At 43.6% G+C, this 24075-nt stretch overlaps 1 protein-coding gene across 1 annotated transcript; it reads right to left on the reverse strand.

Moving 5' to 3' along the window:
- Nucleotides 1-1028: 1028 nt before the first annotated feature.
- Nucleotides 1029-23415, reverse strand: LOC115469643 (embryonic protein UVS.2-like). The gene is made up of 13 exons (XM_030202437.1): nucleotides 23347-23415; nucleotides 21919-21946; nucleotides 20485-20553; nucleotides 17899-18039; nucleotides 17590-17707; nucleotides 17094-17272; nucleotides 12374-12455; nucleotides 10915-11042; nucleotides 9883-9998; nucleotides 8297-8522; nucleotides 7176-7294; nucleotides 3448-3670; nucleotides 1029-1073 (listed from the first exon to the last, which is right to left on the reverse strand). The coding sequence occupies exons 1-13, from the start codon at nucleotides 23413-23415 to the stop codon at nucleotides 1066-1068; spliced, it is 1506 nt and encodes a 501-aa protein (XP_030058297.1). The 3' UTR covers nucleotides 1029-1065.
- Nucleotides 23416-24075: the final 660 nt, after the last annotated feature.

Below are 24075 nucleotides of genomic sequence, written 5' to 3' on the forward strand. Positions count from 1 at the left end.
ACAGTAGTAACTGAAGGCAAGTTGCATTCAGTTCAATAGATGTTTCCCTGTCCCTAAAGGGTTTACAATCTAAAGGGTCTTTTTCAGTGTGTTTTTTCTAGCAAAAAAGGTGCCGGTACTCAAATGCTAGGCCACCCTTTAGGAGTGGGGTGATCACTGAGGGACCCACCCCATAATAGCCAGACCCCCTGCAACCAGTCACAGAATCTATGACAAGGCAGAATTGGTTGTAGAGCCTGAGCTCTTTCATTAAAACTTGGGGTCCTTGGGTCAATTTTATCAGACAATGGAAAAGGTGGTGATACTCAGTACCCCCTCAAAAAAAGCCCTGGTCCTTTTACTAAGGTTCGCTAATGGATTTAGCGTGTGCTGAATGCCGCACAGCCCATTGTATACCTATGGGCCACATGGCACTTAATGTACATTAATTCATTAGTGTGCATCAAATTCATTTAGCATATCTTAGTAAAAGGACCCCTAAGTTTGTAACTGTGGCTTGTCTAAGATCACAAGGAGCTATAGTGGGATTTGAACCTTGGTTTCCCTAGTTCTCAGCCTGCTATTCTAACCACTAGAATATTCCTCCACTCTGTGAGACTGTAGAGCACTTGCCACCTCAACCTTCTTTTCTCCACCTCACACGACATGTTGATGTCGATCATTACATTGTATGTGCATCATCCAGCTCATAAAATAAAATTACACATAATAAACAGCTCTGTATTTTATTTCTGTAATTTGTCACCTACTATCATGGCAGTAAGCTTCCCACTTTTATTAAAGTTACAGTTCTGCAGAACAATATCACTCATGGTATTTCTCAAATACTTAACTAGTTCCAGTTATCCTACATTGGTTCTTCCATGTCCCATCATCTTAGAATCAGCCCCAGCTTCTAAATCTTACACAGTGAAAGATTCAATAAGAAGAAAAAAATATATAGAGGCAAGCCTTAGCAAAGGCAAATAAATCATAAAATCATTTTCTTTTCCTGCACCAGAGAAGCTTTAGGAGATGCCATGTTTCATTCCGTGTGTCTCTCTGTCATGTTTGAGTCCTATTGGATTATTGCACTGCAGGAAGAGAATGAGGATAAAGAAATATTAGATTGTAGCTCTGGAGAATTCTAAGAGCAAGATATCAAAACTGCAAAGTAGAGTCTCCCAGTCCTTCTAGGCACTGAGTAAAAGAGGTATTTTGTAATTTACCGAGAAAAGATGCTACTGCCATATTCAGTACACCTATCTGCAGTGTTAGCTGCATGTGATATAGGGGATTCACTGCTGCACAGGAAAGAGGAGGGGCAGGTTAGTATTAGATTATGATTGGTGGTAGAAAGAAGTTGTGTCATGAGATGGGTTAATGTTAGATTGTGTGATTGGCTGTAGAAGGAAGTTGTGCCTTGAGATGGGTTAATATTAGATTGTGTGATTGGCTGTAAAAAGAAGTTGCACAATGTGATGGGTTAATATGATTGGCTGTAGAAAGAAATTATGTGTTGTGAGATGGGTTAGGGGATTAGTCTGGCTTTCCACAAGGTTAAGGATACATTAATGCCAAGCAGTGATTGATTTTTAAAGGAGATCAAGCCATGTGTGGAAGGATTAGGTGGTAGACAAGGATTAAGTAGAGTGTAATAAATACTAAATAGAAGGATTAGTGATGGCTGATGAAGGAAGAGGATCCTTGAGCTAGAACCAGGGATGGCTACAGATAGAAGTTAAGCCACAGGTGGTGGGCTTAAAGATGGCCATAAAAGAAAGTCAAGAAATGGGTAGAAAGGTTGAGTGGCTGTACAAGAAGAGCATAATAGAGGTAGAAGGGGTAAGGGATAAGTTTGAAGGTAGAATTGATTGAAGGAGGATAAATGGGTTAGAATTAAGATGAGGGCCGGCCTTTGGAAGAATCTATGCCTGGGAAAACTGCTAAGGCACGAGTTGAGGTTAAGCTTTGGAATGGCCTGTGGAGCAAATCATGGCTGAGGTAGAAGTTCATTTTCAGGTTATTTTCAGAATTTGTTCAGGATTCTTGACTTTTTAGTTCATTGTACACATTTGTGTTAATACAAAATTTTGTAAGATACATAAATGAACTTGACATGCATTAATTAAATGGTTAACAAATATTAAATCAATTTGTAAGCAATAAGGGACCCTTTTAGCAAACTGCGGTAAAAGGTGACCTCAGTTCACCCTTATGCAGGTCTTTCCTGCGTACTGAGGTCATTTTTACTGCAGAAGTAAAATGGCCAAAAATCCTATTTTCTGTATTAATGGCCACATGCTAATTTTCCCATTAGCACATGGCCATTAGCGTGTGAGCCCCTCCACCACCTATTTTGTAGATGGTAAGGGCCATGTGCTAACCTCGCACTAATTGGTTAGTGCACAGCAATGTAGTGAATTAATCAATGTGCAGAACACGCCCTACTCTCTGCCTTGACCCAACCCCAGCGCTAAAAAATAAAGTTTATTTTTTAGCATGTGGGAAGCATGCACAGAGTGCAAAATTACTGCGAAGCGCCTGAATGGACCCTGCAGCAGGCACTTTTTTTACTGCAGGAAGCATGCGCTAGTGCTTACCACAGCTTAGTGAATGGGCCCCTAAGTTTTTTTTAATATGAACTAATGAACTGAATGCACATTAACAGATACACAGCCCTAGCACTGAGCTCTTCCATGTACAGCTGCAATGTATATGTTGTGTTACAGCTGTGCCTGAATCAGCCATCCTGGTCTTGGCAGGCTGCTGCCTGGGAAGCAGGGGAGTGCTCAATGCGGCTACTGGCTGAAAGAGCTGGAACAATACAGAATAGCATCATGGCTTTGTAACAGTTTCACTGTTCACCGTTTTGTAGCCTGTAATTTTAATTACTGTGATATTTCGGGGGGGGGGTGGGGGGGTTCTCTGTTTAGCCACTTTATTCTTTGGCAACATGCACAAACCTTTTTCATACCAATAAAGTTTCCTGAATCTGAAGCTAAAAAAAAAGCACCCTTAAGGAAGAGATAGGAGAGAAACAGAGAGAATAGCACTAGTGGGAGACGAAGTTGAGAGAAAGACAGACAGACAGATATACAGAAAGGTAGCAGTGGCTTCTGTCTCTCTCAACACTCCCTCCCTAGTGATTCTCCCATGTCACAGCAGTGGCAGAGATGGTACCAGCAAGTCTATTGATGTCTCTTGCCAGCAGGAGAGAGGATGGGAAGGTAAGAAAGGAATCATGCTGTAACTGAGTTCTGCAGCTGGTTTCTGAGGAGTGATTTAAAGAGGTACTTGGAAGCACTGGGTAGTCATCCTGATTCTCCTCTCCTCCCAAGGATGATCCTGCTTTTTAGTATTGATACCTTCTTTCTAGGAAAGAAATCGCTGCACATGGTTGGACTGCATTGGAATCTGCCAAGATTCTATCACTTACTAGTATATATGCAACTCAGCAGAACTTACCAAAGGAATACGTGGCTTGGAATCCTTTGGCTTGTGTGGTGCGGTCAGTGTGAAACTGGAGCAACAGGGAATTCTGAGTGGATACCACTGGATCAATTTGCATAATGCCACAGTAAGTGCCCAGCAGGCGGGAGCTGGTGTTGGGTCCATCGTAAATAGAAATGCTGTCATAGGGGCAATTGCGTTCCCACTGAAGGACGAAGTCTGTTACTTTCAATGAGACCTGTGACGGGACACAGCATGAGAGAGAGGATGGATTTGGTGTGATTGATAGCAGTTATCTCACTGTGTGGGGTCCTATTTTCAAGAATTTAACCTTAAGACAATCAGGGGGGAAGTTATCAACGTGGGCTACCTTTAAGATGAGTTACTTTACCACTAAGTCGTGCTGTTTAAGCACAGGTCCCATTTTATGCAATGAGACCCTAGTTACTAATAACTGGGGTTAACTGCATGGTGGGAGGGAAGTAGAAATTATTTGTGGAAGGCTTTGACATACTATGGGCTGTAAACAGTACAACTCATAATAATTGTTGTCTTAACATAGATGTCAATAATAATTTAAGGTGCATGATAAAACTTCACTTGGTAGGGTGTTATCAAGCTGTGTTAGGGCAATAACCCATATCATGACTTAAAAGGGAAATGGGACTTGATATACTGCCTTTCTGAGGTTTTTGCAACTATGTTCAAAGTGGTTTACATATATTCAGGTACTTATTTTGTACCAGGGGTAATGGAGGGTTAAGTGACTTGCCCAGAGTCACAAGGATCTGCAGTGGGAATTGAATTCAGTTCCCCAGGATCAAAGTCCACTGCACTAACCACTAGGCTACTCCTCCACTAGCAACATTCCATCATTCCATCCACTAGCAACATTCCATGTAGAAGCCTGCCCTTGTAGATCAGCAATGCGGCCGGCCGCGCAGGCTTCTATTTCTGTGAGTCTGACGTCCTGCACATACGTGCAGGACATCAGACTCACAGAAACAGAAGTCTGTGTGGCTGCGTTGCTGGTCTGCAAGGGCAGGCTTCTACATGGAATGTTGCTAGTGGAATAACAACATTCCATGTAGAATCTCAAATAGGGAAGGGAAATGGGACTTGATATACTGCCTGAGGTTTTTGCAAGTACATTCAAAGCAGTTTACATATATTCAGGTACTTATTTTGTACCAAGGGCAATGGAGGGTTAAGTGACTTGTCCAGAGTCACAAGGAGCTACAGTGGGACTTGAACTCAGTTCCCCAGGATCAAAGTCCACCGCACTAATCACTAGGCTACTCCTCCACTTGTCCAGGGTTCTAATGCTGGGTTTCTTGTCCTAATGCAGCACTAAGGGGCCCCTTTACTAAGCCACGGTAAAAAGTGGCCTGCGCTAGTTTTGGCACATGAAATTGGTACACTCTGGGTCATTTTTTACCATGGTGAGAAAAAGGCCTTTTTTTAAACAGGGCAGTAAATGGCCGTGTGCTAATATTGAAATTAGTGTGCAGCTATTTACTGCCTGAGCCCTTACCGCCACCTATTTAGAAGGTGGTAAGGGTACACACACTACTCATGCGGTAATCAGGCAGCACGCAATAATGTGACCGTGCTGCCGATTACTGCCGGGATCACCCACCGCAGTAGAAAATACAACATTATTTTCTACCGCGGGAAACTGCACGTCCCAACTTCGGAACTACCACCGGGCACCCTTGCTACCCTGGTGGTAGGGATGATTTGGTGTGTGCTATTTGCATGGTAGCCCTACTGTGGCTTAGTAAAAGGACCCCTAAATTAATTACCTGGTCGATATTCAAAACAATTTAACCAGCCAGAAACAGCAGCTCTGTTGAACTTGTTACATGTTATTATTTGTTACATTTGTACCCCGTACTTTCCCACTCATGGGAGGCTCAATGCGGCTTACATGGGGCAATAGAGGGTTAAGTGACTTGCCCAGAGTCACAAGGAGCTGCCTGTGCCTGAAGTGGGAATTGAACTCAGTTTATCAGTTCCCCAGGACCAAAGTCCACCAGCCTAACCACAAGGCCACTCTCAAGAAAGTTAATTAAAAGAATTTTGAACAATAAAGGAACAGCAGCTGACCAGTTAAATTACATGATCGGAGCTAGCTGCTAATTTTCACTTAACCAGCTATTGCCATTGAAAATTAGTGGTTAGCACCTAAGTGAAAACCAGCTATTTTAGGGGCATTCTGGGGGCGGAGTCAGCACTTGGCTGGTTAAGTGCCAATATTCAGCACTTAACCAGCCAGGGTAACCTCATAAATGGGACCACACAAAACACAGTTCTGTCTTTATGCAGCAACCCATGGCCAGTTAAGTGCCGAGTATGGACTTAACAGGCTATGTGTTTGCCAGCACCACATAAATCGGATATTCAGTGCTGAAGCCCAGGGGCGGCCCGACCATTAGACCACCTGAGACAGGGGCCTCAGGTGGCACCCCTCAGGAGTGGCATCTCGGAGGGTGGCTTCGCGGCGTTTTACCTCATCTCGGTGACTTTCCAAACCCAGCAGCGGCAGCGATTACCATACACTGCTCTGCCGCCATCAGCTTCCACCTCTTCCCATTACTGCAACCGCCTGAAGTAACTTCCTGTTTTGCTCAGGCAGCTGCAGTAAAGGGAAGAGGCGGTGCCAGCGGTGGCAGGGCAGTGTATGGGAATCACTGCCGCTGCCGGGTTTGGAACCTCTACGTGAAGAGGTAAAATGCCCAGGGGGGCATCTCGGCCCAGGAAGGAGGCATCTCAACCCCGAGGTGTGGCATATAAGCTCCGCCTCAGGCGTCATCTTGCCTTGGGCCAGCCCTGCCGAAGCCCAGATATGACCAGCATTGAATAGCTGAGAATAACGCCAGCAGCGGTCGGCAAAATGCTCACCACTGCTGGCTGAATATCAACCCCATCAAGTTCCAAAAGGTTTCAAGCCAGTGATAAATGGTTCCAGATTAGTGACAAAAGGTTCCAGATCAATGGCCTGGCATGACCTGGAAGTAAATAACCACAGTATACATTAAACTTTGTTGCAAAGATCTCTAAGAGCCCCAAATGCAAAGTAGCAAGAACAGATAAAATAATTTTCCTGATCAGACTTACCCACATAACTTCAGAAGGCCTACAAGAATATCAGTGCTGGCCTGCTAAAGTTTCAGCACACCCCAGGAATACCTCTAGCCGTGCCTTCTTTATGTGGTTAAATTTTGTACGGGCAATGATTTGCCCTGAGAAAATGTGCCTGCTTAGCTTGGAAAGAGGAGAGACAAATTTCAATCTGGCTTAGTTGTAATAGTAATCGATCTGATCAAAATGACCAAAGCATATTAGAAGCCATAATAATAATTATCATCATAATCGAAATGGCAAGACCCTGGAATAAGCCACACCATTATCTCTATTGCTGTAGGAGCCTTAGGTAGCATTATGCCAAGGCTGGGCAAATTTTCACAAAACCTGCAACTTCAGATTTGATAACAGCAAACTTACAAAAAGCAGTTTTGCTGGGTTCAAGCTATATTTTGTGTTGACACCTGGATAATTCCTAAGCTTCTGGGTGAAGCTCGAATTGTGTAATTTCCTGAATTGCTTTATTGTTCTCAATGGTTCTGTCCTGCAGGATTCCATCAACAGTCTGTATCTAACAACTGACAAAACACTAACAGCTCCAAGATGTAACATAGCATAATTTCCATGGACTAACACTGTCCAAGATTCCTGCTCACCTTGTAGCCTGCTGGTGCTGTGATGATATAGCTGCAGTCCAGGTTAGGTGGGTAATAAGCAGGATAATTTGGAGATGAGAAGGTCCCAGGATTGGCAGTCAGTGAGGTGCCACATGGAACTGGGAAAAGACAAGAGACAATCAGTAGATTCTTTAAACCATAGCCAGTCTAACCATTAAGTGAGACTAGGTGGTTGCCTGGGGGGAGGGAGGAGGCTGCAAAAAGCAGCTGAAGACAAAGCAATATCCTGAGAGTCAAACAAATTCAAAAAGCCATTAGTGTGTACTTTTACATGCAAAACAATCTTTAATATTTACATACAACATAAGAGTCGCTCTACTGGGTAAGACCAAAGGTCTATCTAGCCCAGTATTCTGTTTCCAACAGAAGCCAATCCTGGTCACAAGCAACTGGCAGGATCACAAAAAGTAACAAGATTCATGGTACCTAACCTCAGGGATATGTAGTGGCTTTCTCCAGGTCTACCTTAATAATGGTTTATTGGAGTAAGAAGATAACAAAAACTTGTCCCAGGGATGCCGACAGACTGAACCAGGCCCGGGACATGGCCACTGCTGCCGCCCCCCAATCGTCAAACAACGCCCTCCCTCCGATCACTGCCGCCCCCCGATTGCTGCCGCTTACGCAACAGGATTAAAATACCTTGGCTAGCGGGGATCCCGAGGCCTCGACAGCAGAAGACATCTTCTTCCAGCGCTGACTGCCTGCCCCTGAGGCTGCTTTTTCTCTCAGTGCCTGCTCAGTTTCAAAACCGAGCAGCCGCTCATCAATGGGCAGAAGAGCAGCACTGGAGGAAGCTCCAGGTCCTCCCCAGCCTCCAAGGGGGGCCTGGCACTGGAGTTTCCTCTCAAGGGATCATGTCCCGACAGGAGCAGGAGAGAGAGAGACCCCAGTGCCAGGCTCCCCTTGGAGGCCCGGACCTGGGGAATTTTGCCCACCCCCCTTTGGCAGCCCTGGATATGGTGTGGGATCCTACAAGCTTACATGCTCTTGAGTTGTCACCTGGTATATATCTTTAGCAGTGCAGGTAGAAAAATATGGGCCGATTCAATGGACCAATTGTCTTTTTTATGTCATCTACTATGTTACTACTTACGTACCAGATCTGTAAGAAGCCTTGAAGCCACTCGCTGCGATGGTGTCATCACTAACAAACTGGACAAGTAGCAGGTTTGAAGACGCTATTAGAGGAGGGGGTAGTCCTGTCCCACAAGCTCTATCCAGTAATACTGGGGATGTCAGGCTGTCTCCATCATAAACCCTAAGGTAGTCTGAGATACAGCCGGGAGATGACTGGACATCAAAAGCATCAAACTGCAGGAGAACCTGAGAAGAAAGAAGATGAATCCCAAACCTGGTCCCAAGTTTTCCTTTGTAAAATACACCGGTGCAGCTCCTATACACAGTCACCAGCAGAGTGTCACATCTTCCCCTCCTCATTGACAATATTTGAACAGGACCCCTAAAAAGCTCCAGGTCATCGAATCCTGGTACATGTGGTCCTTTATGTGGGAGGAACTCAGGCGTTAAAAGAATCAAGATCCACCAGCTCAAGCATAGTGTGGGGGCTCATTGCTCACAAAACAATTTTGTTACCATTCTTGTGGGTTTTAATTCTGTTGATTTGTTGATCTATCTTATTTATTTATATCATTTATATCCCACATTTTTCCAAACAGATCGGGTTCAATGTTGCTAACAGATCATTGAACTAACAGTACAAAGAGGAATTAGAATTGCACAGAGTAATATAGTAACGAAGCAGATAAAACTTTAGACAACACAATATATAGTTTTGATAATAACTATATGAAACATAAGGAGATAATCTTGTGGATTGGCATACAGTTTGAGAAAGCTGGCTTGTCTATAATGCCATGCCATGCATTTTGCAAGCGATGCGGTTGCACAGAGCAAAAATATAAACAGGGGGGGGGGGGCACAAAATTTCCCACTAGCCCACCGTCTCCTCTCATTGGCACTGGTGAAACGAGCAGGGTGGAATCAGTGGGCGGGTCACGTTTCTGCTTGTCTGTAAGGTGAGCTGCTCCCATTAAGCTGACTCTTTCCCAGCACAAGCAGCCAGGGTTGCCAGGTGGACGGTTTTCCCGCCCAATTGGGCGGTTTTCCGTGACCCGCTGCGGGAAATATTTGTCCGCTGTGGGTCGTGGTTTTTTGGGGTATTTTTTGGGGTTTTCCGCTGTTTTTTGTGCGTTTTTTCAGGTCGTGGGGGCGGGGCTAATGACGTTTTGGGCAGGGTTTGATGACGTTTTGGGCGGGGCTGATGACGTTTTGGGCGGGGCTGATGACGGAAGAGGCGGGGTTGACAGAGGAGGCAAGGTTGATGACGGCGGAGGCGGGGTTGATGACGGCGGGGGTGGAGCTGATGACGGCAGGGATGGAGCTGATGACGGCAGAGGCGGGGTTAATGACGGCGGGGGCAGGGGTGTGAACTTTTTGGGTGGGTTTGGGAACCGGGTAACTGGCAACACTGCAAGCAGCCTGCTTCAAATGCTTTGAATTGTTCCAAATGCTGCAGCTATGAGATACCAGGTCAGACAGAAGGTGTAAAAAAAAATTCAGAGATGTTGCCACTGAGTAATATGTTCAATTTCAGCATCAGAAAGAGGAACATGCTGCTAAGAGTTTACATTATGTTAGATGCCTTATCCCCTGAGGCACTTACCTTGTTCCCTGGAAGTCGGATCATCCAGACACAGTTGGAATTAGGGGAGTATACAGAGGGGTAGTTGGCAGAGGACAGAGATCCCGTGGTACCAGAGAGAAGACTGCTGCATACACCTGTGAAAGAACACATCAATGCAGAAGACCCCTCACAGCTAAGAGCATTGCAAGATCTCATACTGACAGAGGGAAATGGGAAGTATGCACAGCTCTATACATCAGCACTTGTAGAAGAGGGAATGATCAAAAATAATCTCGAGCATGCATTTGGTTCATTAACATACCTTAAAAATGAAGGAGAGGTAATTATTAAGGTGCAGTTAAAAGTTGGGTTTTTATCACATCTCAAGTTACTACCACAGTGACCAACCTGCAGTAGCTCAGCACCACAGGTTAGTCACTCCCACCAGATATGCTTAGGCTTGCATTCCATCTTGTAAACAACGTTATTATATCATCCCAGGAGCATTGGGCTGCGATTCTCCTGGGCATTTCTTAGGGATGCCTGCCAAAGAGACCTTGAGCTCCCCATCCCCACACTGAATACCCTTCCTAATCAAACCCCTCTCTTGAAGACCTCCCAAATATGATCCTTGCACCCAGAAGCCCCCTACCAGGAAACACCCCCCACCTGGAAGACCTCCCAACCCTCCAGTAGGCCCCCCAGGCCTACTTTGAACTATCCTTGGGATCTTCTGGGGTTGGGGTAGGAATAATTCTATGTCACTCCTGCCTTTGCCAGTGCTTGGTTCAAAATTATGCAGCAACCTCTAGCAATAATCTCATGGTACTACAACTAGGGCTCAAATTGCCATCCTGTGAGAAGGGGAGCTTCAATTGGAAGGGGTGATTCCATGTGGGGGGCTTTCAGGAGGGAGGATTCTGATTGAGATGGGTATTGAGAGGGAGCTCAAGGCCTCTGGCTGGCCCCTTTAAGAAGTGTCCAAGGACATTCAACTAGGCCCAGAGCAAAACCTTTCAGTTAACAGGTTCTCCATTGTATAACCCTAAGGTCCACATGCAGACATCTTACCGCACTGATACAACTTGTTGATTTTAGAAACATCCAGATTACTGAGCCCATATCTCTGTCCAATTTCTACAGAAGAGTCAGGTTTGGGTACTATGGTTGCCTGTCCAGATGTGTTGGAAAATGAATACCTTGAGAAAGAAAGATAAAGTCCTCCATGAGTCCTTGCTCCTTAAATTCAATTACTAGAACTTATTGACATAATTATGTGTGGTTTCAATTCATAATGATCCTGGGTGTTTTTAGTGCTCAAACCCCTTGTTAGAATCTTGAATTTGAAAGCATAGCTCTTACTTGAGGGATTCAGAAAGAGTCTCCTTCAGACTTACTAAGCCTCTCAAATTCAGCATTCTCTTTCTGTAGGACCATTCTGTATTTTTTCCCTACTGCAGTAGTCACATATGCTTCAGTGAAGTCTCCCCACACCACTAACATTAGAGCTAACTATTACTCAATGACTCACAAATTCAAATCACAAATACATACTGTAGCAACACAGTATATTAGGCTGAAGAGAGGCTTAACGCACAAAATGTTATATTCAGTGTTTCTCTTGTACTTCCAAATCAGGACCCTGTAGAAGGCAAAAATGGCTCTTCTGGATCAGAGAGAGGTCAATTAATGAAGGGTTGATAACACAAAGTCCTGTTTGCTTTGCCCAAGGACCATCAGAATGCTTTAACTAGAAGGCATCTCATATCAATATAGGGAAATGGGACTTGATATACTGCCTTTCGGAGGTTTTTGCAACTACATTCAAAGCGGTTTACATAGTATATTCAGGTACTTATTTTGTACCAGGGGCAATGGAGAGTTAAGTGACTTGCCCAGAGTCACAAGGAGCTACAGTGGGAATTGAACTCAGTTCCTCAGGATCAAAGTCCACTGCACTAACCACTAGGCTACTCCTCCACTAGCAACATTTCATGTAGAAGCCTGCCCTTGCAGATCAGCAATGCGGCCACGCAGGCTTCTGTTTCTGTGAGTCTGACGTCCTGCACGTATGTGCAGGACGTCAGACTCACAAAAACAGAAGCCTGTGCGGCTGTGTTGCTGATCTGCAAGGGCAGGCTTCTACATGGAATGTTGCTAGTGGAATAGCAACATTCCATGTAGAATCTCCAATAGTAGCAACATTCCATGTAGAATCTCAAATAGGGAAAGGGAAATGGGACTTCATATTCCACCTTTCTGAGGTTTTTGCAACTACATTCAAAGCAGTTTACATATATTCAGGTACTTATTTTGTACCAGGAGTAATGGAGGATTAAGTTAGTTGCCCAGAATCACAAGGAGCTGCAGTGGGAATCAAACTCAGTTCCCCAGGATCAAAGTCCACTGCACTAACCACTAGGCTACTCCTCCACTCAGTTTGAGTGAATTTTGACTTTTCATGGGAATCTAAGCAATCTAAAAGTAATATATTCCTACCAGGAATGGCCACCTGATAGAAGATGCTCACCTTCCATAGTGCATCACAGAAGTATAGTCATACTCCAGGCCCAAGTTATTGGTGATCTGTTTGTTAAAGTTGAATTTGACATCTGTAAAAAGGAATAAAAAAGATGCATATTAAAGTGTAAGATTTCTTCATCAGTTGCCATTACTGTCACACCTCTTTGTGTTGTTCATAATAGGCTGTTTAATCTGTAAATTTGAGTATTTTTAGCCCTTTCTATCTAGCACAACTATTCTCTCAACAATCCTTCACTAAAACATGCTAAAACATGTACATGAATTCTGAGTAAGGCCAGTAGAGGTCACTGTTGAATCATAACTGAGAGTCTGTTCTATAATCCCCATCCCCAGCCCATCCAAGAAACAGAAACCAGGCCCAGGAATCAAACCAGCATCTCCTACCTATCATTTCAGCATTTCTTGATAAGCTGCACTGTTGTGATTAGGTGGTCAGTAGTACAGCGGAACCCCAATATAACACACCCCACAATAACATGATTCTGCATATAATAGGATCATGTCTTGACTTCCCTATTTTTACATACAGCTCATTTTGCAACAGATCGATTTTTGGTTCAATTGTGTTCATGTTCTATTGACCCTGCTATAATGTGACCCCACATTTAATGTGATGATATTTTATGGATCCCAATCATAGCGTTATATCGGGGTTCCACTGTATAGCCCTAACAGACAGGATGAGCCTCCACAGAATGTCAAAGCAAAACAGCAAAAGTAGAGGCCTCAACCCTAGCCCTAACACCATAATTTTCTTATTTACATGTACAATTCTGTCTTTTTGTCTTAAGTAAGAATTTGTAGCTATGCAGTCAGCTGGAGAACACTTTCTCTACGAACGTTCAGATAGGGCGATCCTTTTGACACATGGATTTTTTAATGAACATATAAGATATACTTAGAGGAGGCAATTCTATAAATTGGGGCCTACAGTTACACGTCACATACACTGCTGAGAAAATTGGCAGTTAGGTGCATAGGTGAACTAAGTGCCATTATATGAAGGTTCTTATATAACCTCAGCAGGGATTCATTTCAGAAGAGCTAACTTGCTCTTGGTTCACCTGCCTCTTCATCGATCAGCAAACTCTTTAATTAGTCTTCATGCTTAATATATTGAGGTGTGTTTAGCACTTAGCTTCATAACTGTAATTCAGTCATAGGACTGCTCGCTGACATGCAGCATCTTTCATATTATTGCTGCGTCAGGGTTCAGTCCACAAAGCTTTGAATACATTATGGGATGTGGCTTGTGGTCCGAACCCTGATGCAGCAATAATGCAAAATATGCTGCCTGTCGGCGAGTGATTGCATTTTAAATTTTCTATAAAATATAAACATATATATAAAAAAATGTTGTTGAAGACTAATTAAAGAGTTTGCTGATCGATGAAGAGGCAGGCAAACCAAGAGCAAGTTAGCGCTTGTGAAACGAGTCGCTACTGAGATCATATAAGAAAAGTATTTTGATTGAGCCTGTGTTACTGTTGAAGTTTTCAGAAAGATATTTAGCACTGGGTAGTCTAGAGTTGAATTGATCTTTCACTCCTACTATATAAGTCAATATATTCTTTTGGCCAACCAAACAATATAAAGGTGCATGTAACTGATTTGGTGCATAAGTGCTAGGAGATGTGCCATTGGGCAGAGCATAGGTAGGCACCAATTGGCAAGTGTACCTAGAGGCCTCTCAAGGCAATCTGCCACCCAAGGCAGGGATAAAATGACACGCCAGCTCCACAGCATCGCACCCCCCCCCCCCGCCAACTCCTTCCCGTCCCCCCCAGCTGTGGTCTAGTATCTCCCCTCCCCCCACCACTCCGAACCTACCTTCTTTTTTTGGTTGTTGCTTTCAAAAGTCGGAGGCACCAGGGATCCCCATACACTGCCCTGTGTCACCGGCATCTCCTCTGTAATGTGGCCCACCTCCAAGAAAACAGGAAGTTACATCAGAGAGGCGGGCCACAGTACAGAGGAGACACTGCTGCCGGTGACAGGGCAGCATATGGAGATCACTGCTGCCGCCGCAATTTGAAAAACAAAAAAAGAAGGTAGGCTGTGGAGGGGAGTTGAGGAAGGAAGGGGGATAGTGCCACCTGAGGCCCCCACCTCAGTTGGACTAATGGTAGGGCTGTCTCTGAGCGTACCTGACATAATCCTGTAAGTTACATGCACCCTGGCCACACTAACTCACCAACAGTTACATGACTGGCGTAACTGATGGTGTGTTATATCTTCGGCACAGCAATGGTGGCTTGGCCCCAAGGGCTTGTTAGAGAATTGATGATCAGTGTGTACCAATGGGGGTGCCAAAATTGGCAGGCTACTTTATAGAATTACCCTATATAGTGCATCTTTTAACCCATTTTTCTAAAGCTTTGTTTGCTATTCCATTCATTGTAAGGTTGGTGTCTCGTCAACACTGTAAGCAGTGCTTCATTTAATAGAACAGAGTTCCAACTAAGCTGGGAATGTATTTTAGTCTTATCTGCAATTATAAACACAAATACATGCTGTAGTGAGACCGTACAATAAGCTGAAGGGGTGCATGGAGACTAAACATCCAGCAAACTATATGCAGCGCATATTACGAAGCTGCAGATCAGGATCCAGAGAAAGGAATAAATGTCTCTCTTATCTCCCTGGAGAGCTGACATAATGTTTGTAAGGCCAGCATCTTCCTAACTAGTTATTGTCATTTCCTCATCTTCTGATTCATTTCCACTTCATTGGCTTTTAATTTCATAAGATATTTAAAACTAATATAGATTTAGTTGCAAAATAAAAATGGCCTCTCCGTGGATGAACATCTAAACTCTAAGCAAATCATGCAACTCACAAATCACTCCCAATGCACTAAACCAGTGGCATGCAAATCACTGAAAAGTTAAAAAGTAGGAATAGACAAAGCACACACCATCATGGTAATGTGAGACATTTGCAGCACAGTAAGTAAGTCTTTTTCTTCCTTGGTTGACACACTTACAGGAAGGGAGACATTTTAAAAAGCCAACTTCTTCTGACCTTCTGCTTCCTCGACCATCCTAGAAAAGTACCCTGATGGATCAGACACCCTCTGATCCCTTCCCTGGCACTTCTAATTCCAGACCCCCTCCCAGACTCCCCAGACCTCTTTGGCTACCTGGTGCAAGCACCAGATCACGACACCTCTAGTCCAGGAAACCTGGTCATGGAGGTCTTCAACAAGAGAGCCTGTAGCTGGTCTGGAGCCCTCTAAACCTATCTCCCTGCATCTCCAAAAATTTGGAGGAAGGAGTAATGCCCATTCGCTCCAGCTTCTGACACCACCGTCTTGCAAAATAGCAGTGCCTGATTCCTAGCTGTGTGATCCTATGCACCACTAGGGGTCAGTCTACCATAAGAGTAGCCTAATGGTTAGTGCAATGGGCTGAGAACCTGTGGAACTGGGTTCAAATCCCACTGCAGATCCTTGTGACCCTGAGCAAGTCACCTAACCCCCATTGCCCCAGGAAAAAAAAACTTAGATTGTGAACCCACTAGGGGCAGAGAAAGTACCTGCATATAATAAATGTAAACCACTTTGGTTGTACCACAGAAAGGCAGTATATCAAATCCATATCTTCAACCATATAAGGCAATTCATTGTTGAAGGTCAGCTGATTCCATTTTGCAAGATGGCGGCACCAGAGGCATGAGCGAATGGACGTCACTCCTGCCTCCCAACATTTTGAGTTGCTTGGGGAAGGTCAGGGTCCCCAGAAGGACGAAAGGTGGGTCCACTTGTGAGGTCAGAAGAGGAGGGATACATGGAGGCTTATTTTCAAAGCACTTAGACTTACAACATTCCATAGGTTACTATGGAACTTTGGAAGGCTAAGTGCTTTGAAAATACGCCTCATGGTCTACTTGATAAACCAATAATTTATTTTGAGGGGTTGGATATCTGGTGGGCCTACTTGGTTTTATGAGGTTGGGTGTAGGGGGGGGGCGGTCAGCAGAGCTCACTTGGGCCACTAGAGAATGTTTGTGAAGCTGGGGAGCACAGCTGGACCACCAGGGTGAAGAGTAGCACTCCACCACACTTAATTTTCATTCCAGCCTGAGCTGGAGAAAATATTTACTGCTACAAAAAGAGTAAACCTGCAATAAATGTTTGTGATTTTTTTTTTACATCGGGAACAATAGTCCATGCAATGATGTAAATGTGTTTTATATGCCCACTGTGCTACCCTTTAGCACAGTAGTTTTACACTGATTTTCCTGCGCGAATCTTTCATTCTGCATCAAACAATAAGCCACTGTGCAAAAGGATAGTGGGGCTTCCTGCATTGGCCCCTCAGATGTATTCATAGATGAATCTAGAAAAATTTCCTGTGGAAACATTAACAGCTAACTCGTTACTCTTGGTTCCAGGGAAGACATTGTATGGGCTAATAGTAGAGATGGATTAACTTTACTCTCTTATTTAGTTTAGTTATACCTAGGGGTCCTTTTCATTCTACCTTATAAAAATAAGATGGATCTAGATTTGGAGACAACCTCTTTCTGGTGGAAGTCAAAACCCAAGCATAACCCATTTCATGAATTAAGACGTCTACTAAGAAAGCTATTGTTTCAAACTTCTCATTATTCATATTCTCACCCATTTCTGGAATCAAATAGCCTCTGTTTATTATGACTCTCTGAAATGCTAGCTGTGCTAATGTGGACAGTGCGCTTGATACCTTGTGGGATGTATTGATATATGATGTCTACATAGTTATCCCGGTCACTACGGCACTGCTCATGGTGAAATCCCAGGGCATGGTTCAGTTCATGTTGGATTGATCCTTTGGACAAACAGCCACCTTTCAACAAAGACACATCCTGGGCACCCCCAGTTTTTCCCATGAAGGACCAGCACCTGAGAGAGACATTGAATGAAATGCAACATCTACCCTAGAATTACACAACACAAATATATTAATTCAAACTTCTATAGACTGTTGACAAGCACTTTGCTTTTCGGAAGAATTAAATTATAGTATTTGGAGATAAATAGCAAATGTACTATTCTCAACATTTTCAAAATTCTGTTTGGCATTCCAACATCAAACACATATCCCACCATAATTAATAATATTGTATGTACTGAACTAGAACCTATGAGTACTACATCAAGCTGCAACCTACTGGCTACATAGCCAGTGCTAAAGTCAACACAGTTGGACTGAAATTTACCCATCTACAGATTTAATTTGTAGGTAGTCAGTTTCCGTCGAGCGCTCAACAAAACGGATGCATGTTAGAGCGGCAAACTCTCGCATAGCAGCAGTAATCCGGGCCTTCTCATCAGCAGCTGGAAGAGGAAAGAGTAGGAAAATGTCTATGATTATTATGATAATGATGTTAGTGATGGTGGGGGAGAGTAAGCGGCACTTAAAATGCATGTATTCACCGCAGTAATGCATACATACGTTCAAAGAGAATGTGGTGTTTAACATTGACATCTTCTGACAAACACTCCAAACATTAAAGAACAGGACTCACTGTAATCTGAGGCAAGTGTGTAAGGCACCTTGACAGTCTCATCACTGGATTTGGGCCAGAAGCAGTTGTTACTTGGACAGTTCAGGGCATTGCGACCAGTTCTGATGGCGATATCCCCATTTGCCAGTAGTTGTGTGCTCCCTGGAGACAGCATGAACAGAAAGATCTCCTTAATGAGAGCTAGAATTCCAGACTGAGGTGACACCTGTAGCTCAATTTTTAGGGAGAAAGTTGAGGAAAGGGAATGGGACTTGATATACCACCTTTCTATGGTTACAGTCAAAGCAGTTTGTATATTATATATAGATACTTATTTTGTACCTGGGGCAATGGAGGATTAAGTGACTTGCCCGGAATCACAAGGATCTGCAATGGGAATTGAATCTAGTTCCCTAGGTTCTCAAGCCACTAGGCTACTCCTCCACCCCATAGCTCAGTGGGGAAGTGAATTCAAGACAAGAGATTAAATAAGGGCTATGATATTGCAATTAGATTTGGAACACAGGACAACTAGTCAGATCCAAATAAATAAAATAAGATCTGACCTGTGGACAGAAAATAGATCCCGTGCCCTGTCTGTGAGCTAACATAAACATTTTCTGTAGCTAGCTGCTGACAGACATGTGAAGGTATTTTAAAACAAATCCTAAACAGAGAGCTTCAGTGCTCCAAATTTCACACATTAAAGGAGAAGGGTTTGAACGTGTTTCTTACACTCTACATATAGTTGTTGATTTTCTTAGTTGTTATTTATTTATTTATTATTAGGATTTATTTACCACCTTTTTGAAAGAATTCACTCAAGGCAATATACAAGTTAAAGTATATAAAACTGAAACAGAGAAAAAATCTTTCTTGTGTAGGCAAATTCGAATCATTCAGGAACAAATTAGAGTCTCTGCTGATTTGTACCAAAGTAAACATTTATTAACTTCTCTGTGCAGTATTGTGAAGCAGGTTTTTGATGTCCAGCCGAGAACCAGAATCTTCAAAAATTTCATGTGAAAAATCACACAGGATATTGCAAATCACCAAAATAGCCAGATGAGAATAGAGTCCCCCTCAGAGAAGAGTTTGCTTAGTGGTGTGGTCACAGGTGGGCCAGAGTCTACGCTGGGTATTCTACAGTTGAATTGATCTTTCACCCCCGCTATACAAGTCGATATATACACCACCGAGCAGTGATGTACCCTTGCTCCCCCTCCCTTTAAAACTTATCTTCACCTCTGGATGTTGCCAGCAGCAAATTCTATACACTGTTTGTGCCAACCCCAGAGTCTTCTCTCTAATGCAGTCCTGCCTATGCAGAAACAGGAGGTTACATCAGAGGGAGAACTGTAGGGGCGGTGTGAGCAGCATGTGAGAATCACTACTCGCTACTGGTGACTTCTGGAAGTGACGGTTTAAAGGGTACATGAAGTGGGGAGATGTTGAGAGACAGGGAGATATGTTGGATTGCGAGCATGGGAGGGGAGAGAGGGAGGGAGAGATGCCAGCTTGTGGGTAGGGCGAGGAGGAAGAGATGCTGGTTCAGGGGTGGGGTGAGAAGTGGAAGAGAGAGAGAAAGAGAGAGATGCTGGACTGCAGGCAAGGAAGGAGGGGACAGAGAAAGGGAGAAAATTTCATACCCACCCAAAATTGTCCATCTGGCTATGCCATTGGTGGGGGGTGGAAGGGGGAGAGGGAACTATGTCTGACCAATTCAGTGATTTCAGATGCGGGGGGGGGGGGGGGGGGGGGGGGGGGAGAGAGAGAGATGACAGGAAGCAGGGTTCCCAGGACTGTGGCAGAGAACTCTATCTCCTGCTTTCCCCCTTTCCAAAGCACCTGTATCTCTCTACTGGGGAAATGGGAGGGGTAGATGGCAATCTGGAGAGTACATGTGGCACACTCTCTGCCCCCCCATAAACCCCATTCACTCAACCCTCTCCCTTTTCCTCTCTTCGCTCCTTTCATTCTGTTCCAGAGAACCCTATCCTGTATCATGAAGTATGGGAAGCATCTCCCCTCCCCCACTTCCAGTAACAGTGCTGCCCAGCCCATGACAGGTATGAGCTGGGGCTGAACTGTGATCACAGGAATCAGAGGCAGTTGGGTGATTTCACTTTTGGAGGTCTGGTTCAGCAGTCCAGAATTCTGGAGACAATGGCTATTTTGCAGTCCTGTCACTCTCTTGCCTAATTTCTGGGCCATTGCCTTTTCTCACCAGAGGAGAGGAGGAGGATGACAGACTAAACACTGGGGAAACTCAGCTAGGAGGAATAAGAGAGGTGAGGCTTCCTGAGAATGAGCTGCCCTGCTTACAGTTTCCAGGCTGAAATTCCTGGGTTGCAAGAGGGTAGGAGGGAGACAAGGAGGTAGGGTGGAGTGCATAGGCAAACAAAGCTTGCTGCATGAGTCGGATCTGACTCTGGATGGGGAAATCATGGCAGGCTAGAAACACTTGCCGCATACAGGTTATAGTTTATGAATCACTAGCCTGGAAGCTGGATCACATTTCTAGTGAACCTTCTAGTTCTGTAACTGGACATATTCTGAAGGCAGGCTGGATCACGCACTGCTCTGGGAAGGTCATTTACTCTTTACCTTGATTAGCTTTTGATATGATGCTGAAGACATCGTCCTTATGTTCAGAGTCCGTTCCCAGATGGGCTTCTGGAAAGAGAATTAAAAAACTATCATACTTCTGTTTTCTTGGAGATCTGTCACAGCCAAAGAAAAATAAATGTCCAGTCAGCCACATAGGTCATTTTCTATTGGATTTTGTTATCCGGGGAGGAGGCGAAAGCTGCAGCAAATTCGCTTAATGTAGGCTCCTCTCTGCAGTCTTTTATTTATTTAATTGGATTTTATACATTGTGTCTCTATGTTACTCCATAAGAAACAAGATGACAAACACTCTTAAGTCCTTGGTCTTCATCTCAGTCCTTGAGGGCCACCAACTGGTCAGGTTTTCAGGATATCCCTAATGAATATCCATCTATTACCTCCAGTAACAGTACGCTCTTGAGAGTGTACTGTTACTGGAGGTAATAGATTCTAATATTGTAATCAGTTGAAGGTTTTTGTAACTCCATGAGAGATATTTGCATGCCTACCACCTCCATTGTATGCAAATCTGTCTCACAAATATTTATTAGGGGTATCCTGAAAACCTAACCTGTTGGCAGCTCTTGAGGACTGCAAGTGAAGACCAAGGTTTATTATCTGTTCTTAATTATTTAATTCTGTTTCTCTAGTTTTTGAGGGAGAGGGAAACAAGAAGGGGAAGATAAGGTGTCTATAGAGATCTAAATACTACATCAAACTTTTAAAGGATCTTGTCAGGTACTTGCGACCTGGATTGGCCACTGTTGGAAACTCAATACTGGACATGATGGACTTTCAGTCTGACCCAGTATGGTAACACTTATGTTCTTATGCCTACATTCCCAGGGAAATGAAGGGGTCTGTGGCAACTTTTGTATACTTGAAAAACTTCTCAAGTAATCATAATGTTTTCCTCTTGTGAAAGCTTCTCCTGCCCTCCTCTGCCTTTAGTTGCAAACAAGCTGGTTCCTGAGAACCCACTATATGGAACAACTGCCCACAGAAGCGTTTATGACCAATTCAGCTGGCACTCAGGATGCCCAGATGGAAATTGATACAGTGTTCCCAACTATGGCAACCTCCAACTGGTAATTTGGGGTGCGTAACCTTTTAAGGAACCTGAATATAACAAGATCCCTAGCACTGGGCTACAGTATGATATAATATCTCTATCCTGATATCTGAATATTCAAGTGCAATATAAACCTCTACAATTATACACTGAGTTTTAAAACTATCACACCCCCCCCCCCTAGTAATTCACTGATAATAAGTCATAGTAGGTTGTAAGATGTTGTGAATGAGCTTTAAAAACCAGAATGGTCTTCTATCTGTGACCTGTTCATTAATACCAAATACTGTCCATCTCAAGCTTTTGCCAGATTCTTCTCCGGTGGAATATAGAAGTTTTCTACAATTTATTCAACTTACCACTTGTGTCATCCTGCTTGAAGATAACCTGCCAAAGTCCAAGAAAAAGTGTTGATATGGTATTTGGTCAACCATTTATTTTATGGATAAGTTTTACATTTCAAGTTATGCTTCTATTCAGCCAGACTATGGTGCAATTCTATAAACTGGTGCCATAAATTAACCACCACAAAAAAGCTGCATTTAACGTCACTTCCATAATGCGCTTAGGCCTACCGAGGCTGTTATAGAATACAGATGTTAAGCAGTATTGGCGTACCAAAATATAGGTGCAGCCACTTATGTCAACTCAATGGTAGGTGGGAATGGGCATGACTAAATGCGCCATGCCACATGCACAACTTATATTATTCTAAAAGTTGTGTCTGTCGCTAGGCAAAATGCCCATGATATGCCATGCTCCTCCCACATCAATACCTCCATGCAGTTACGCACTAACTCCCTTTTTACAAAGTCGCACTAGTCGCTGCCGCACAGTAATGCCAACACAGCCCGTTCACTTTGAACGGCTAACACGGTTTTGTAAAAGGGGGGGATAATGTGCCAGAATAATGCAATCTTGTTAAAGAAGGCACCACAAATAGTTGTGTCCCCTGAGATCTCAATATCCGAGCTGGTTGATAGCTCTCCGGTGTCTGAGTCATAGATAGCAAAGCCAGATCAGTCATCATTTTATTTATTGCATTTGTATCCCACATTCCCCCACCTATTTGCAGGCTCAATGTGGCTTACATAGATCTGTTAACATTGTCATTTTATAAGCCAGAATCACATTATGGAAAGCAACTGAATTTCACTGTATACCATATAAATCTAGGCTTGGGCCCAGAATGCCCCTAACACCACCTTGACATGAATTTTTTTTTGTTACATTTGTACCCCATGCTTTCCCACTCATGGCAGGCTCAATGCGGCTTATATGGGGCAATGGAGGGTTAAGTGACTTGCCCAGAGTCACAAGGAGCTGCCTGTGCCTGAAGTGGGAATCGAACTCAATTCCTCAGTTCCCCAGGACCAAAGTCCACCACCCTAACCACTAGGCCACGAATTGCTTAATTTTGGCCTTACTGGTGGCTTATATGGCAACAATTTAAACATTCCTTAGGCTGGCAGGTTAAGTTCAAACCACTTACTCGGTCATCACAAGTTGCTTTGAATATTGACCTAGTTATGTTTATGTTTCTGCAGAGAGATGCTATACCGTGGGGAGATAAGGATTAGACTAGAAAGACATTTAAAGTAATAGACTTGCTCAGTTAGACTCCAGTCTTAAAGATGTTTAAATTAAACTGAGCTCTTATACTTTATCTCAGATTACAGATAGTCTCCTTGGATTTACTGAAAGTAGCATGACCCCAGGAATATAATGGCAGTCACATATGATATTTATTCTATACAAACGCTCACATTATTGCTTGTGATTCTCACCTGCAGAGGATTACTAATGACAGTAGAGATGAAGCACACCAAGAAGGAAGTAGTTAATCTCACATCCATCCTCAGGTTCTGCACAGAACTCTTGCTTTTCCTCTGATCTGCACACCTTCAGTTTCTCACTCTATAGGGTCCCAAAGATGCGCCTTATATCCAGCAATGGGCAAGAGCATAAGCCAATCAGCTCCCAGGAACATTTAATAAGAGCGACTTCAAAGTTATTAAGAAGCAAGATCCATAACAAAATTGCCCAGGGGTCCTGACCAGAGCCCAAAGTCACTGGGTTTGGATGAGCAGGTTCTCATGTGTAAAATTCTGCTTATTAAAGACTGTGAAATGGATAATTGCTTTGTTTCGATTAGAAATGTCTCTTCAGAAGCACGAGTGGTATATTTCTTCTCCAAACCAGGAAAAATTGAAATTACTTACGCTTACCACTCCCCTCCCCTAACATCATCTTAAATCTGCTTTATTGAAAGTGTATTTCACGGTCCTGAAGGTATTGACCAACTACCCTGACATAGGAGACAGGTAACTCTCCAGTAATATAAGGAAGTAGGTGTCAGCCATCAATAAACCTTACGTTGTTCCATAAAATATATGTAGATTTGTTTAAAGATTAGGATACTTGACTTTCTATACAATCCAACTAGACCACAACTACTGCATTCCTTGTTCTCTAGTCACCCAACTGGAAAAAAAATCAATCAGGTTTATTTAACA

The sequence above is a fragment of the Microcaecilia unicolor genome, chromosome 4 (assembly GCF_901765095.1).
Source record: "Microcaecilia unicolor chromosome 4, aMicUni1.1, whole genome shotgun sequence".
NCBI classification, from domain to species: domain Eukaryota; kingdom Metazoa; phylum Chordata; class Amphibia; order Gymnophiona; family Siphonopidae; genus Microcaecilia; species Microcaecilia unicolor.